A 15,416-nucleotide genomic window follows, 5' to 3' on the forward strand; every position below is an offset into this window, starting at 1 on the left:
ATGTGTGTTGCTCTTGGCTAAAATCCACGTTATCAGTTCCTCAGCATCAGCAGCAATAAATTCAGTCAGTTTTTAAATGAGATGATATTAACCAGTTTCCTTCCTATTTTAGTAATAGTACAACAGTTAGAAGAGGAACCTTATTGTTTAACATGTAAACAAACATTTTTCCACATTACTGTAAAGAGTGTTTGTTTTAAGTTCCTGGCTACATTGACAAAAAGAAGATGAAAACATCAACATTTTGACCTTGAGGTAAGTCTCTAGGGCCAATGTGCTCGTAGATCATCTTCTCTTGTTAATATTACCTGCAAAATATTAAAGAACTGTGCAGATCAGCATGAAAGAATAACAGATTTTATTAAGCAGCTTTAATAGTATTTAAGTACAATCAGACTCTAATATGATTTTATCCTGTTCTGTTCAGAACATGTTGGTGGAAAAGAAGGAAGATTTAGTTTTACTAATTAATGTTTCCCTGACTTTTTAAGGGGATAAATGTGTTCTGCATTAACAGAAACAAGAAAGAGGAATGAAGAAGATACATAATCATATACTTTAATAAACTGGAAACATATTGTATCCCTCTTGGTCCTCAAGAACAAGTGTGCTCAGTAGATATAGTATGGAGATTTTCATCAGTATAAAATAAAAGTTCTCATGTTTTATCTTGTTCTAAACAAGACATTTGAATGAAACAATGAGGATTATATTGTTAATTTTTCTAAACAGAAAATCATGTATAAAATGATTTGCAGATTGCAGATTATATGAGCAAAAACATCACCCCTTACATCTGTACCTATCCAGAGTTGCTAATAAAAGTGTGCAGATTACAGGAATTTAGGACAAAGGTTTTAGCCCTGCTAGCTTGCTGATTTAAAGTGACATGATTTTTTTAAACTTAAATGCTCAAGCCAATAATAAAAGAAAAAGCTGAGACTGAAAATAGAGTTTGTGGCTCCAATCCTGCAAAGATTTAACTCTCATGCTTAACTTTGTGCATTGTGCTTAACTTAATTGAGATCACTCACAGAACATAAAGAGTATGCTTAGCACATGCATAAATTTATGCTTAGCATATTCATAAATTTTCAAAAGATGGTCTTTTTGTGAAGGTCCCCAGGGTAGCTTAGCAGCCAGACAGCTCCACTTTAAGGTACATGACTAGGGGCCAAACAAAGTAAATCAGAGCAGACAATACTGATCACTCAGTCTGAGTTTTCGCTCAGTCTATACTACTTTGTCCACTACTTTGTGCCTTTAGTGCCGGATTCTCTGGAAGAACAGTCCCCCGGAGCTAGAGGGTGGGCGCTTGGAACAAGGGCGGGTCCTCTCAGTCACTCACATACACAATACAGATCCTGCGGAAAGAAAAACTACACCTCCCAGGCAGCCCTGCATGCGCTATCCGGAGGAGGGAGTGTCGCTCCAGCGGGATTCATCCCGGTTCAGTTTCCGTAGGGACGTGTTTGCAGCAGCTGCGATGCCTCTATTGTGTCTCCTGCCTCTCTGGATGCTGCCTGTAGAGTGTGAGGCTATATTGACAACAAGGTGTTAACCCTTGAGGGCTCAGCAGACAGCTAGAGCGAGGAAGAGTCCGCAGGAGATGCTAGCTCACCAAACAGAAGAGCGATCCTCCAGCAGCACCAAGCCATTCCCTGGGAAAGACTCACGTGAAATCAACACGGTTGCGTAGGAGAAGCGTGTGGCGCTCGTGAGCAGGTCCCCAGACAATCCTCTCTGAACAGCCGCTGCAGGGAGATTTGGGGAAAGGGGAGCTGCTGCTGACGTGTGAGCAAGAAACAGAAGGGGCTCGGTAGGAGCTGAAACAGGACATTGTCCCCGAGCGAGGAAGTCTGTTTTAAATGTAATGCTCAGGGTTATGTGTCGCTCTTCATGCGGATCGGGGCGGAAAGCACTATTGCCACAGACACAGAGATCCAGTTTCCTTAGGGAACAACCGGCTCTCCCTCCTGTTTCTTTAAGAGCGCAGGAGAAAAGGGGAGGTGCCACCTTTGGAGGCTGCGAGTCACTCGGTGCTTGAGGAATACAAGGAAGGAAATCCTCGCCCAAAGCGGAGCGGTAGGGGGTGGGGACGTTCTGTAGCGCGGAGCTGGATGGACGCCTCCCGGCCGCCCCAGCCCCTGCGTTCATTCAGAGCAGCCAGATGTGTTTGTAGGTGTCGAGCTAACGTTTGCAGATCAGAGAAGGGGAGTAACAGAGCAGGGACCCCCTAGTGCTGCTGTTTGGGTGGATTTTCAGTAAGGAATGGAAAGGACACCGTATACTTGCTGAGGAGTAAGAAGAGGACAATAGTGAATAGGATCTAGGAGTCATAGCTAGAATGCTACAGAGGTCGTATAAATTTGTCTTATGTTTTCAGTAGAGTGCGATCAGGCAGCCTGCCCCTTCCTTCTGTGATATACAAATCAAAGCTGGTATCCTCAGCAGACAACGAGAAGGATCTCTGTCGTTTTAGGAGTGAGTTGGGCACTAAGAGATTATTTGCTTTCAATCATTTTGATTTTTTTTTAAATTGGAGAATTCTTTTTTCATTTCGATTTTAATTTTTTCTCCAAGGAACATGGGGCACCCTGCGTTAGAGTTCAGTGACTGCTACCTGGACAGTCCAGATTTTCGAGACAGGCTGAAATGTTATGAGCAGGAGCTGGAGAGAACCAACAAATTCATAAAGGATGTGATTAAAGATGGGAATGCACTTATCAGTGCTATAAAAAGTAAGTAAAATGATGTGGCTTTGTTTAAACACTCATTTATACCTGCGCAATACATACATTGCCCACAGCTTTCCAACAATGCTAATAATATTGGTGCATTATTACCATATTATACACTCATCGTGTTCTACTATGTAAGAATACTTAAATATATCTGTTCATAACCAAACTCTTGTCTTTTTAATAATAGATGCAACAAATATACAATAATCATAATTTCCTATTGTGCATTTGAACAATTTTCTGACTGCAGTATGTAAGGAAATTCCAAATATAGCCTCTCTTACAATAAAAGATATTACTTCACCCACCTTGTCTCTGCAGTATGTGAGATATTTTACATATGTCAGTACAAAATTCTCTATTTAAAGTGACACTTTCTGTAGTTAGTGTGCAGAGCTCTTTTCCCTTCATGCAGTTTATTCTGAATGTTACACTGTTTTTATTGCTGGCCCTTTGAACAGATGTTGTACGGTGAGTGCACCGGGATATGTTATGTGTATATTGTCTATATAAGTGCATAGTATACCCCAGTGACAGGTTAGTATTCTTCATTGAAACAGACAATAATTTTTGTTGATGAGCAACAGTTTTATCAGCTTGCTTATTTATGATATAGTACAGGTAAGTGTGATACAGTGTACATACAAACACAACATGATGAAGTGTGTAGTGTTTGTTTGTTTTTTTCCTAACAGGAAGTAGCACAATTTTCCAGTATAATTATTACCCCATGTAATGAAGAACAGTTCAAATACAGTAAGGTTAAATGCAACCTTCTATTCTGATTTCTATAGTGTAGGACCTAAGACTGGAACAAAGATCAATGCACATATTGTATTTTGCCTCCATTGATGGTTATAGAGGCCAGAATCCCTTCAGAGGAGATTAGCACTTTGAATCAAAGGGAAAAGACCATGAACAATAGTTGAAATAATACCACTGAAGGCAGCCTTTCCCACCATGTTGAAATGTTCCTTGATGGAATAGGTGTAGAGCAGAGGGAGTCTATTTAAATCATCTTCAATGGCTTCAGTGGGAGGTAGGTGCCTAAATGCCTTTGTGAATCCCACCCTTAGTCTCTTTGTACCTCAGTTACCCATCTGTATAACACAGGAATAATAGTACTTCCCTACCTGATGGGGGTATTGTGAGGATATATACATCAAAGATTACTAGGTGTTCAGATGCTACAGTGTTGGGGCCTGATAAGTACCTAAGATAGAAGGGTTTCAATCCTTGTCTATAAAACAATTGGGCTATCAGCTGTTGTGATTGTACTACAGGAAGTTCTTGTATCTATCATTTTCCCTTTTCCTTTTCTCTCTTTGGTTTTGCCTGCTACAGCTGAGGTCAACCAACTCAGTAGCTATTAGGCCATTGATTTTCTTATTGGGAAAGTGAAAAGCTTCAGTTAGTTCATACAGCGTCAATAAATGGATATTTATTTGAGCAGCTCGATAGCCTGTTTGTAAGGATGAGAAGGAGAGAGGTGGAGGGGCTAGATACTCTTCTGCGACTCTGCCCATTTGTGTCAGTCTGTTGGCACAAAGGGACTGGGAAACCATCAGATCCTCTCAGCTGAGAATTCCCTGGTGTGAGAAAGTCTTCATCTTCAGGACAATCCCAAGCTGGCATACAGTCTGCCTAGCTAGCATCTGTGACACTCCCTGCAACTCCCTGTCAGGATTGGGAAGGGTAATATCCAGAGTGCTCGTGTGCTCTACTTATTCTCTGGTGGTGTATTGACCTCTTAAGGCCTAAACAGCTAGAGTAGTTTTGAGCAGATCTTGAGGCTAGTCTACCTGGAGCCAGCATAGAATTGGGACCCCATTGTGCCCCCTCATTCAGGGCCGGCTCTAGGCACCAGCATTCCAAGCATGTGCTTGGTGTGGCATTTTTCAAGGGACAGCACTCCAGCCCTTTGGGGGTAGCACTTTTCAAGGGGCATTTTTGTTGTTTTGTTTTGTTTTTTGTTTTTGTTTTGCTTGAGGCCGCAAAAAACCTGGAGCTGGCCCTGCCCTCATTCTAGTTGCAGGCAGTGGATATTGGAATGATTTACTGCCACATTACTTTGTTACATGAATGGACTTTTGCAGGTATAAAACTGGAGTACAGTCAGTGAATCGAACCCACTGGGTGCAGTTGTGAATCTGCCTCTGTATGTTCTGCAATTTGCCCAATTTATTTAATTAGGAGAGGAAAGAAATGCAAGATTTCAACAGGAAAGCCCAGTGCAAGATGTAATTCATTCAAGGGACAAAGAGATGGAAAACTTTGGTTTGCTGCAATTATTTGTTTACACCACTTTGTGCAGGTATAAACGATGGCAGAAGGTGCAAGGCAGTGGAGAATTAGAGCCTGCATCCTTACAATTTTACCAAAGTTGGGACTGATTCTCCCAAGTCTTTGGCATGCTGAACTTCCATTGGAATAAATGGGTGTTTGGAACCCAGGAAGGGCTTGGAGGAAAGACTCATTGGATACTAGGGTGACCAGAAAACAAGTGTGAAAAATCGGGACAGGGGGCGGTGGGTAATAGAAGCCTATGTAAGAAAAAGCCCCAAATATCAGGACTGTCTCTATAAAATCGGGACATCTGGTCACCCTATTGGATACAGACAGGACAATACCTACTACTAACCTAACCTAAAAATAGATAAAAATGTTAGAGCAGTGCCCTCTGCTTCTAATGCCCATCCTCCTGCTTCTAATGCACCCACTGCAGTGATATTTAGATGCTTACCTGGCTAACTGGGCTCTGTGCTGAAAAGATAATTTGGCTTTAAAAGTGAGTGGGAATTGTGTGTTTAACAGATAGATGTTGAAGCCTATTTACTACAGAAATGAGGATATTAGAAATGTATTGGTAGACATCCTGGTACTGTGTTGATCAATCTTGCGTCTAATACTTTGGTTTGGTAAAATGCTCCAGGTCATTAATTTCTTTAATTAAGTGCAGTACTCCATCAATTTTGAAGTTTGATTTATTTATGTATTGGCTTCATCTTGTGGTGCTGTAAATAATTAGTGTAAAAACGGAAATGTAAGATTTAAAGCAAATTAATTAAATTCATTGTCTGCCGACAGGCCTCTAAAATGCCAACCACCTGTTTGTCTCAAAATAACAGGCTGTGCAGCCTGCTAGAGTGACTAGAGATTGCAGTCTAGAAGGTTGGATGCAGCATTGTGTGTCTATATATAACAACATACAACCTCTTAAATTGTGCGAACTCAGAGCTACCAAGGAAAGTTTACAGTTCTCTTTTTATTGGGAAATAGGATCTGCTAAGATTTATGACAAAGACGTAGAATAGGTCCCAGATTAAGACTCAAAATTTGAAATTACTTTTAATATGCATAACTTCCAGCTTGTCTGTGTGCAGAACAATATCAAGCTACTCTCAAGATCTACCATAAAATAAGACTGAAGCTTGATTCTCCTTATATTCATGTAACTCTAAAGATGTCAGAGGAGCATTTCTTAAATTACACTAGTGTGAAAGGGGAGTCGGGTTTCACTTCTTCAGAATTTCTGTAAGTATTACAGGAATCAACGCTCATGTGCATAGACAATTTACATGCGTGGAGGATTTCCCTCTGAATTCTGTAGTGGGAAATATCTTCTGAATTCTGTGCAAAATCTGCCAGATGTATGCAGGTTTTTTTTTTTCTGTCTTTTGTTTTGTTTATATGTTTGTCTTGGGGATGTTTTTTAAAATGCCAGATGTTATTGCAAGATCTAAAGTAAGAAAATATTAAAAAACTTATTACATTGTCTAGCAAGTAAAGGTTGTCAAAGAATGAGAATTAGCTAATACAATCTGCAGAAAATTCTAGCTGAATCTCTAGAGATTTTTCAAATGAACAAACAACCTGTAATATTTGGTGACACATTAAATAAAAGCCAAAGGGGGAGGAAAAGAAAAGGTTTTCAGAGGCACAGAGGACAGTTAGGTGCCTCATATCTATTAAAAGTTATTTGAATGAATCCCATTTGTACTACGGCTGTCAAGCGATTAAAAAAATTAATTGTGCAATTAAAAAAAATTGCGATTAATTGCACTGTTAAACAATAATGGGATACCATTTATTTAAATATTTTTGGATGTTTTGTACATTTTCAAATATTGATTTCAGTTAGAACACAGAAGACAAAGAATAAAGTGCTCACTTAATATTTTTGATAACAGATATTTGCACTGTAAAAACCAAAAGAAATAATATTTTTCAATTCACCTATTATAAGTACTGTAGTGAAATCTCTTTATCATGAAAGTTCAACTTTCAAATGTAGAATTATGTACAAAAACAACTGCATTCAAAAATAAAGCCATGTAAAACTTTAGAACCAGCAGTCCACTCAGTCCTACTTCTTGTTCAGCCAATCGCTCAGACAAACAAGTTTGTTTACATTTACAGAAGATAATGCTGCCCATTTCTTGTTTACAATGTGACCTAAAAGTGAGAACAGGCGTTCTCATGGCACTGTTGTAGCCGATGTCACAAGATATTTACGTGCCAGATGTGCTAAAGATTCATACGTACCTTCATGCTTCAACCACCATTCCAGAAGACAGGCATCCATGCTGATGACAGGTTCTGCTCGATAACGATCCAAAGCAGTGCAGACCAACATGTTCATTTTCATCATCTGAGTCAGATGCCACCAGCAGAAAATTGATTTTCTTTTTTTGGTGGTTCGGGTTCTGTATTTTCTGCATCGGAGTGTTGCTCTTTTAAGACTTCTGAAAGCATGCCCACATCTCATCCCTTTCAGATTTTGGAAGGCACTTCAGATTCTTGAACCTTGGGTCGAGTGTAGTAGCTATCTTTAGAAATCTCACACTGGTACCTTCTTTGCTTTTTGTCAGATTTGCAGTGAAAGTGTTCTTAAAACAAACACGTGCTGGGTCATCATCCGAGACTGCTATAGCATAAAATATATGGCAGAACGCAGGTAAAACAGAACAGGAGACATGCAGTGCTCCCCCAAGGAGTTCAGTCACAAATGTAATTAACACATTATTTTTTTAACTAGCGTCATCAGCATGCAGGCATGTCTTCTAGAATGGTGGCGGAAACATGAAAGGGCATACTAATGTTTAGCATATCTGGCATGTAAATACCTTGCAATGCTGGCTACAACAGTGCCATGTGAATGCCTGTTCTCACTTTCAGGTAACATTATAAAAAAGAAGCGGGCAGCATTAACTCCAGGAAATGTAAACAAACTTGTTTGTCTTAGCGATTGGCTGAACAAGAAGTAGGACTGAGTGGATTTGTAGGCTCTAAAGTTTTACATTGTTTTGTTTTTGAGTGCAGTTATTTAATAACAAAAAAATCAACATTTGTAAGTTGCACTTTCACAATAGAGATTGCACTACAGTACTTGTATGAGGTGAACTGAAAAATACTATTTATTATTTTTACAGTTAGAATATTTGTAATCAAAATAATAATATAAATTGAGCGCTGTACACTTTGTATTCTGTGTTGTAATTGAAATCAATCTATTTGAAAATGTAGAAGAACATTCAAAAATATGTAATAATTTTCAATTGGCATTCTATTATTTAACAGTGTGATTAAAATTGCGATTAGTCATGATAATTTTTTTGAGTTAATCACGTGAATTATCTGTGATTAATTGACAGCACTAATTTGTACCTTTGAAAATCTGCCCTGATATGGTTAGGTGCCCTTTGTAAGTGGTTTGTAGACACTTTTATGAGGAATGCAAATGAGGCTAAAATATTTAAGAATTATGGACCAATACATTCTGATGGTACTAAGCTGCATGTCTGAGGCAATTTAGTGGATACCTTTTTAGTGCACCTTTTTAAAAATTATTGAAATGCATCACATTGTAGGTTGCCAGTATTAAATGATGTAATGTAGTTTCAGGAGGTGGATATTTCTCTGAGGTTAGTGGGTTGCTGGCTTCTTTAGTGGGAAAAAATGCTCTTTTTTCACCCCTTCTTTAAGCCTCGTCCCCAAGTCGGCTGAGAGACAAGCACTAAACTCTGAGGGGCCTGAAAGGAACTCTTATGTCGTCAGATTGGCAGTGCTTCCTTGGCAATAATATTAATTTGTTTTACCTTAGTGTAACGTGCTCTAATGAACATACTGTATTCTCAAAGCAGCCTTGTTAATCATTTTCCATATGTTCACCTGAATCTTTCCCCAGCACCTGTGATAGAGTAGTCTCAATTTCCAGACCACATTATACTCTTTCTGGTTAGAATCTCTAAAGTCTGTGTTGATTTCAACTTAATCTATTTCTTTAAATTAATTCTTTGTGTGTGCATGTGCATGCGCCCTGGATTTTCCCTGAGAAGAAAGGAGAGGGTCAGGAGGGAGGAAATCTAAGTAAGATTCCACTCACAGTGTCCCTCAGATGGCTTGCAAGGAGTGGGGAGAAGAGACCGGGTCCTCCCTCCCTACCTACCTCAAAATGACCTGACTTGGGAGATCTGCCAGAGGTTGCACGTTTTGGTATATTGATACTAGCTCGTTAGCATCACCCTTGCCCACTCCTATCAACTCAGCTTGGACTGAGCTGAGCTAACAGTACTTCTGACTGCTGTTCCTGAACTACCTGCTGAAAGGCTGAGGGTGTGGGGGAATCCACAGAGTGGAGGGCTTTGGCAGAAAAGTTCTGACAACTTCTGATTGTTCATTGGATTGTGGGGCGGGAGGGACGCTGTGATGGTGATAGGATGGTGGAGGGGAAAAGAAGAAAGACATTGTGCCTATCACTTTGAGCTTGCTTTGTCCTGCAGGTTGCAGAACCCCATCCCCTTGGAGCCACAGTGAAGGAGCATCTGATCAGAACAGCACGTTAGGGAGAGGTGCCATGGAAGTGATACTTGGACAGAGGGAACTCCTCACTCCAAGATTTTCTTCCATGTGTGGATCTGTGGGGGTCAGATCTGGTCTGGAGTATTTATTCAGAGATAGGTAGGTCATAAAAAGCTATCTAGGGTGGGCTCTCTATGTCAGACCAGAGAGTTACAAAGCAGGGATATGAATGTAGGTTTCAGCTTCCTTAATTTTTGTAATGAAAAGCAGAGCTCCCTTTCCCTTCTCTCTATGCATCTGTTTCTCCAGCCTACCCGTTAAGGGATATTCTGCAAACTTAAGAGAGTCTGGAATGACACATGCTTTTCCAGGCTATCAAAGCTCTTCCCTTGCTTCACACCCCTTTCAGGGGGATGCAGAAAGAATTTAAAATCTGGCACTGTTGAGTTTTGGCCAGCACTACAGACCTCTGCATAGGCAAGGCATTGGCAGTCTCTTGCTAAATTTGAATGTGGAAATGCTGATCCAATGGAGTATTTCCCTAATTAAAGAAAAGGAGGTAGAGTGAGAAGAGACTCCCATGTAAATTGCACGTTTAGCTTTGATGAGGTTGTAGGTAATGTTACTAGTTATGAAGTGAATGATAATAGGAGGCTGTTACTGATAGTGTGTCTGTGACTTCTCTGCAGAGCTGGTTTGCTGGGGCATTAGAAAGAGAGTTTTCTCAGTTGTTTCAAATATCTCAATTTGGAAAAAAAAATTGTTTTTTATAGTAATTTCTATTGAAAAATAAGTGTTTGTCCCTTTTCTGTGCTACAGAAGGAAAAGCTGACAGGGACTTCCTCTGCGGTCTTGAGAAGATCACTCTATGACTCAGCTCCTTCATCTGTTAAACACAGATAATGCTTCTCCACTTTTTTTTACTTTTTTTTATTTAAAGCACTATGAGATCTTTGGATGCAAAGTAATACATGGGACTGATCCACACAAATTGATATACAGGGTTCATTGTGGAACTAACTAGACCCAAAGTGCTGACATATGTTAATTCTAAACTAACTGAAAACAGAGAAAAAGATGGTTTTTCTCTAATCTGGTTCAATTATAATAATCTCTGGTGTAAAGTGCAGCTAGAGTAGAGAACACGTTTCTGTCACAATGTTTGTTGTTGTTGGCTGTATCCCTCTTTTATCAGAGCTGAGAGCAATCAGCACCACTGGACGCATCAGATTTTTATTTTTAGCCCGGTATGTGTTTAGCGATATCAGTATCATTCACGATACAACATACCCGCAATACTGTTGATCAGCGAGAGAAGTAGTAACTTAGGTTAAATTTCCTTTCCTCTTCTGAACCCCTGTTCTCTTCTCTCCAAGACCATGGCTTAGATGTTCTACCAGCGGTGCTACAGAACCATATGGCTAGCATCATTTCCTGTGCAATTGTCCTTTCTCCCTTTAAAGTGGAAATGCTCCAGAGCTTGATTTTTCTCTTTTTTTATATGTACCTGCCTTCCTTCTCTTCTGTGCGAGTACAGAGAGAACTACACAATCATTGGGGAACTTGCTGACATTCCTGCTCTTCTTATTATTGTGGGAATCATTCTTGCTTGCACCTCACAAGATGGAGACTCTTTCTATGGCAGCATGGGGCTTTGCATGAACAAACGAAGCTGTGGCAGCCAGTTCTGTTCACAGGAATCCTGCACTAAAGCAAACAACTGAGACATTTTTCATATATGACAAAAAAGCGACAAGGGGAGCTCAGAAAGCTGGAGAGCTCTCTTAGCAAGAGGTTTTAGATTAAGGCTTTCAGGAAATAAATGGACAATTTCTATGCTTCAAAGTCTCATTGTGGAGTAAATTATTCAGAGGAAAAGCCCAGGAATATGATTAAAGTAATATATATCCATTGCTTGAACTCTCCTGTGGTAATTAACAGAGCTGATCACAGCCATGGCTAAATGCTCAGAGCAGGGAGGTGAAAAAACTAATTAGCATAATGTAGAGTTGCTCCTTAATACAAATTCTCCCAGTGCTAGAACTTCCTGCTGTTACAGCACTACTCTGGTGGGGGAATATTTGTAGATGTTTTCCAGACAAGGTAAACTTCCCATCCTTCATCTTCAGGATGTGACAGGGACTCTGCCAAAGTCCACATCTTGAAATGGCTTTTTCGCAAGTCCACCTCCAGCACTTCCATTTAAGCAGTGATGCAGGACTTGTTATTCCGTTCACTTCCTATTTGCAGTTCTATCGCTGTGCATCTTACGACACTGCCCCCTGCACGTGAAATGCCCTGCCAATCCTAGTTTGCCAAGTCACCAGGCCACATTTTCACTAACCCTCATATTATCTTCCTCATTCTCCTTCTCTCTCCACCCACTGCTACATATGTACACTCTTCCCCCACCCCATTCTTGTTACTTACTCTCCTAAGTTTTAAAACTCCATTTAAATATCTTGAATTGAAAGATGAACACACTGGGCTAATTTAAAAAAAAACAACAGCCTCACGTTATGCTTGCAATCAATTGCAGGAACAGTGGGGCCAACACAAATTAACTCAGGACGCTAATTTCTGAATTTAGACATCTAACTGCCTAACTGTGCCTGTAGATTCAGCATATCATTCATGCCTTTAAAACGGGTAAAAACTGAGAGATCCAGTAAAACCTGGCTCATAGGGTAGCGTCATCATTTTTTGTTATGATTAGCACGAAAAAAAATACCGTATTAATCAAATCCATCCATACACTAAATGTTAATTTTCTGCTTAAGGTTTAACACAGCTATTGTCCTGCACTCCTCTTCTCCTACATCCTGTGTGCCTGCATCTAGGTATCTCTGGCCTCGCCCTTTGTCACTTTCAATACCTTTTTGTTGGAAAAGCCTGCTGGTTAATGTGTGCTAAATTTCCTCCTGCAGAAGTCTCCAAACCTGCCTATCCATGAAACATTCAAGCAATAATAAATATATGGACCTTGTTCTGTATTGCTCCCACTCATGACTTTACTGTAAGCTCTTCAGGACAGGGTTATGATGGTCTCTTGTCTCAGCTCACCTGCTGTACACCAGCACAACATTCGCTTATCTATCTTTGCTGTTACCAAAAGATAGCACCAATTCCTGTGATAGCTAAATGCTAGAAAAATTTATCTATTCCTTTCTGAATTCTTCAGCTTGCTCTGATGCCCCAGCATCAGGTTTTTCTCAATGCAGGCTGGGTGGTCTTACCAGCCCCTTCCTGACTTACATCAGCTGAGGATCTGGCTCATTTGTCGTAAGTCATTGTAGTCCCATTGACTTTGATGGAGCTTCACCAGTTTGCAACAGCAGAGAATCTGGACAAGTGTACTTACATCACTAAGATTCATATGCTTCTGAGGTGACCTGGGTACAGCCATGAAAAATGCTTCAGACCGTGAGATCTGGTCTTTTGTGTGCCTTTACCCTGTACTATAAAGATTTCATGAGGAAGACCAGCGTTTCTCAAAATGGGGATCCTGACACAAAAGGGAGTTGCAGGAGGATGGCAAGGTTATTATAAAGGGGTTGCAGTATTGCCACCCTTACTTCTGCGTTGCCTTCAGAGCTGGGGACTGGAGAGCGGCAGCTGTTGGCCGGGTTCCCAGCTGTGAAGGCAGCGCCCCACCAGCAGCAGCACAAATGGTGGCAATACTATACCATGCCATCCTTACTTCTACGGTGCTGCTGCTGGAGGTGGCACTGCCTTCAGAGCTGGGCTTCTAGCCAGCAGCCTCCACTCTCTAGCTGCCCAGTTCTGCAGGCAGCACCATTGTTAGCAGCAGCGCAGAAAGTAGTGGTAGCAGTACCGCAACCCCCCCTACAATAACCTTGTGAGCCCCCTACAACTCCTTTTGGGTTCTGGGTCCCTACAATTAAAACACCATGAAATTTCAAATTTAAGTAGCTGAAATCATGACATTTATGACTGTGAAACTGACCAAAATGGAGCGTGAATTTGGTAGGGCCCTAACTATATGCAATGGTAGAAGACATCAGGATGACTCATGAAACTGGTGATGTGGTACATCAAATATGTCTTAACACTTAAGGTCTGAGGATACAAAAGCCATTTTGACAGCATTAGCTAAACATAAGAGCCTTGCCAGGTTTGAAATAGGTAATATATTTTGATGCAGCATATCAGGAAGTCAGATGTGCAATAGTATATGGCTGGATCCTGAAATGGACTTAGGTACCTAATGGCCACTTTTAGGTGTCTAAATTCAACTTTTGGATGCTACTGGGATCTTCAAAATCTTGGCTCAGATATCGCCTAGCCCTGGAGGTGCCTAAAATCCTTAGGCGTCTGAGTTCCTGCAAGTGGGCATATGCACAGCCATCTCTGTTTAGGTGCCTGGGCACTTATCTCGCACCTAAATCCCAGCAGTATCCTCAAACTAGGTGTTCCCCCATCTGTCCAAACTGTGGGACCTGTTTTGATAGGTGTTTTCAGAATATGCCTAAACCCAAACAAAACAGCCAGGGCAGGGGAGCAGGAGGATGCCTCCCTTATAACCCTTAGCCCAGGGACTAGGACACTCACCTGGAGACCTGGGTTTAATTCTCTGCCTCTGCCTGATATGGAGCAGGGATCTGAACGTGAGTTTCCCACCTCTAGGGTGAGTACCATTGGACATTCTCTCTCTCTCTCTCTGGCCCAAGGTATATTTAATTCTTTGTACACAGTCAAATAACTTCAACAGGAGATCTTGAGATTCCCACAACAGAATATCCTGTAATCCAGAATACCTCTGCCCCTGACACACACATACATGTTTCTTGCAAAATACAGTGGAGACACTCAACTCCAGGGCCAGGTTCATGGCGGAGAATCCCAGGCAGAGATTGGGGACACCTTCTGGCCCAAACTTTGGGTGCCTAACTCCCTTAGAGGGGCAGGATTTAGGCCACAGCCCTCTCCTTGGCATTTCCTATTGGCTAGCCTAGGTGGCTCCTTGCTCAGCATGCTGGCTTTTGTGGATCCCATTCTTAAGCAACTACTCTCCCCCTGCATTTTATAGGGAGCCTACCAACCTAATTTGGGGCTGCAGATTCCACTGGGTGGCAAGGCACCTAAAAGTTAGGCATAGCAACACCTAGGTCCCTTTGTGGATCTGGTGCTATAAGAACAGGTGTATTTTTAGCACCGACTTTGTATTGTTTTTGCCTTCCATGTGGTTAATTGTATTGGTTTTGGAATATGTCCCATTAGTTTGTTGGATGATGATTGGTATAGAGGGTAATGTAACATTCTGGCCATAGACCTTATGTTCTCTTCTGGTCTCTGCTGTTCTCACACAATCTGATATAAAAAGGGGTTTGTTTGCTGTGTGTATGTGTGTGTATGAGAAAGAGAGTTTGCGTGAGTGCTAAACCTTACTCTTGAATGGATTTTTTAATGTAATTTTGTACATCACTTTTTTTATTTCTGAATTTGCCTACACAACAACCTGTTTATTCTCAAATTCCCTCTGGAGCACACGGTGTAAAATTCTAGGGCGGGGACTAGTGATGGAAAAAATGCAATGAGCCAAACTGCTCATTTTGAGGAGAGCAGATTTAGCATCTGTGATGGAGGCCCTTGAAGATACTATCCTCTCAAAGATAAGGAGGTCCTATAGTGAAAAAGACCTGCTGATCCTGTGCTTGACTTGGCAGGTAGCAATGTATCATGGATCCCTGATTCTTTTTCTCCACTGTTCCTCTTAGCAAAATATTCAGGCCTCTTCTCTGCCTATAATGCACATGTTTACAGGGAAGATCCTGTGTGTCCACCCTGACCTCGGTGTAGAACTCACAATAGAGAATGGAACTGGTGTAGGGCTGGTGCATGGAGGTATGC

The 15,416-nt window shown here is 41.1% G+C and overlaps 1 protein-coding gene across 7 annotated transcripts in view; it reads left to right on the forward strand.

Moving 5' to 3' along the window:
• Positions 1 to 396: 396 nt before the first annotated feature.
• The window catches only part of OPHN1 (oligophrenin 1), a 126,157-nt gene continuing 111,137 nt past the window's right edge, over positions 397 to 15,416 (forward strand). Inside the window, exons 1-3 of one of the 7 annotated variants that reach the window (XM_030575233.1) lie at positions 397 to 1,870; positions 2,387 to 2,484; positions 2,584 to 2,741. In XM_030575233.1, the coding sequence (XP_030431093.1) occupies positions 2,588 to 2,741 (154 nt within the window). In that variant the 5' untranslated portion in view covers positions 397 to 1,870; positions 2,387 to 2,484; positions 2,584 to 2,587. Of the gene's footprint in view, positions 1,871 to 2,064; positions 2,485 to 2,583; positions 2,742 to 15,416 lie in introns of those variants that run through there. The other 6 variants (XM_030575234.1, XM_030575239.1, XM_030575236.1 and 3 more) reach the window with 6 other exon arrangements.

This window comes from Gopherus evgoodei, chromosome 9 (assembly GCF_007399415.2).
Source record: "Gopherus evgoodei ecotype Sinaloan lineage chromosome 9, rGopEvg1_v1.p, whole genome shotgun sequence".
Lineage (NCBI taxonomy): Eukaryota > Metazoa > Chordata > Testudines > Testudinidae > Gopherus > Gopherus evgoodei.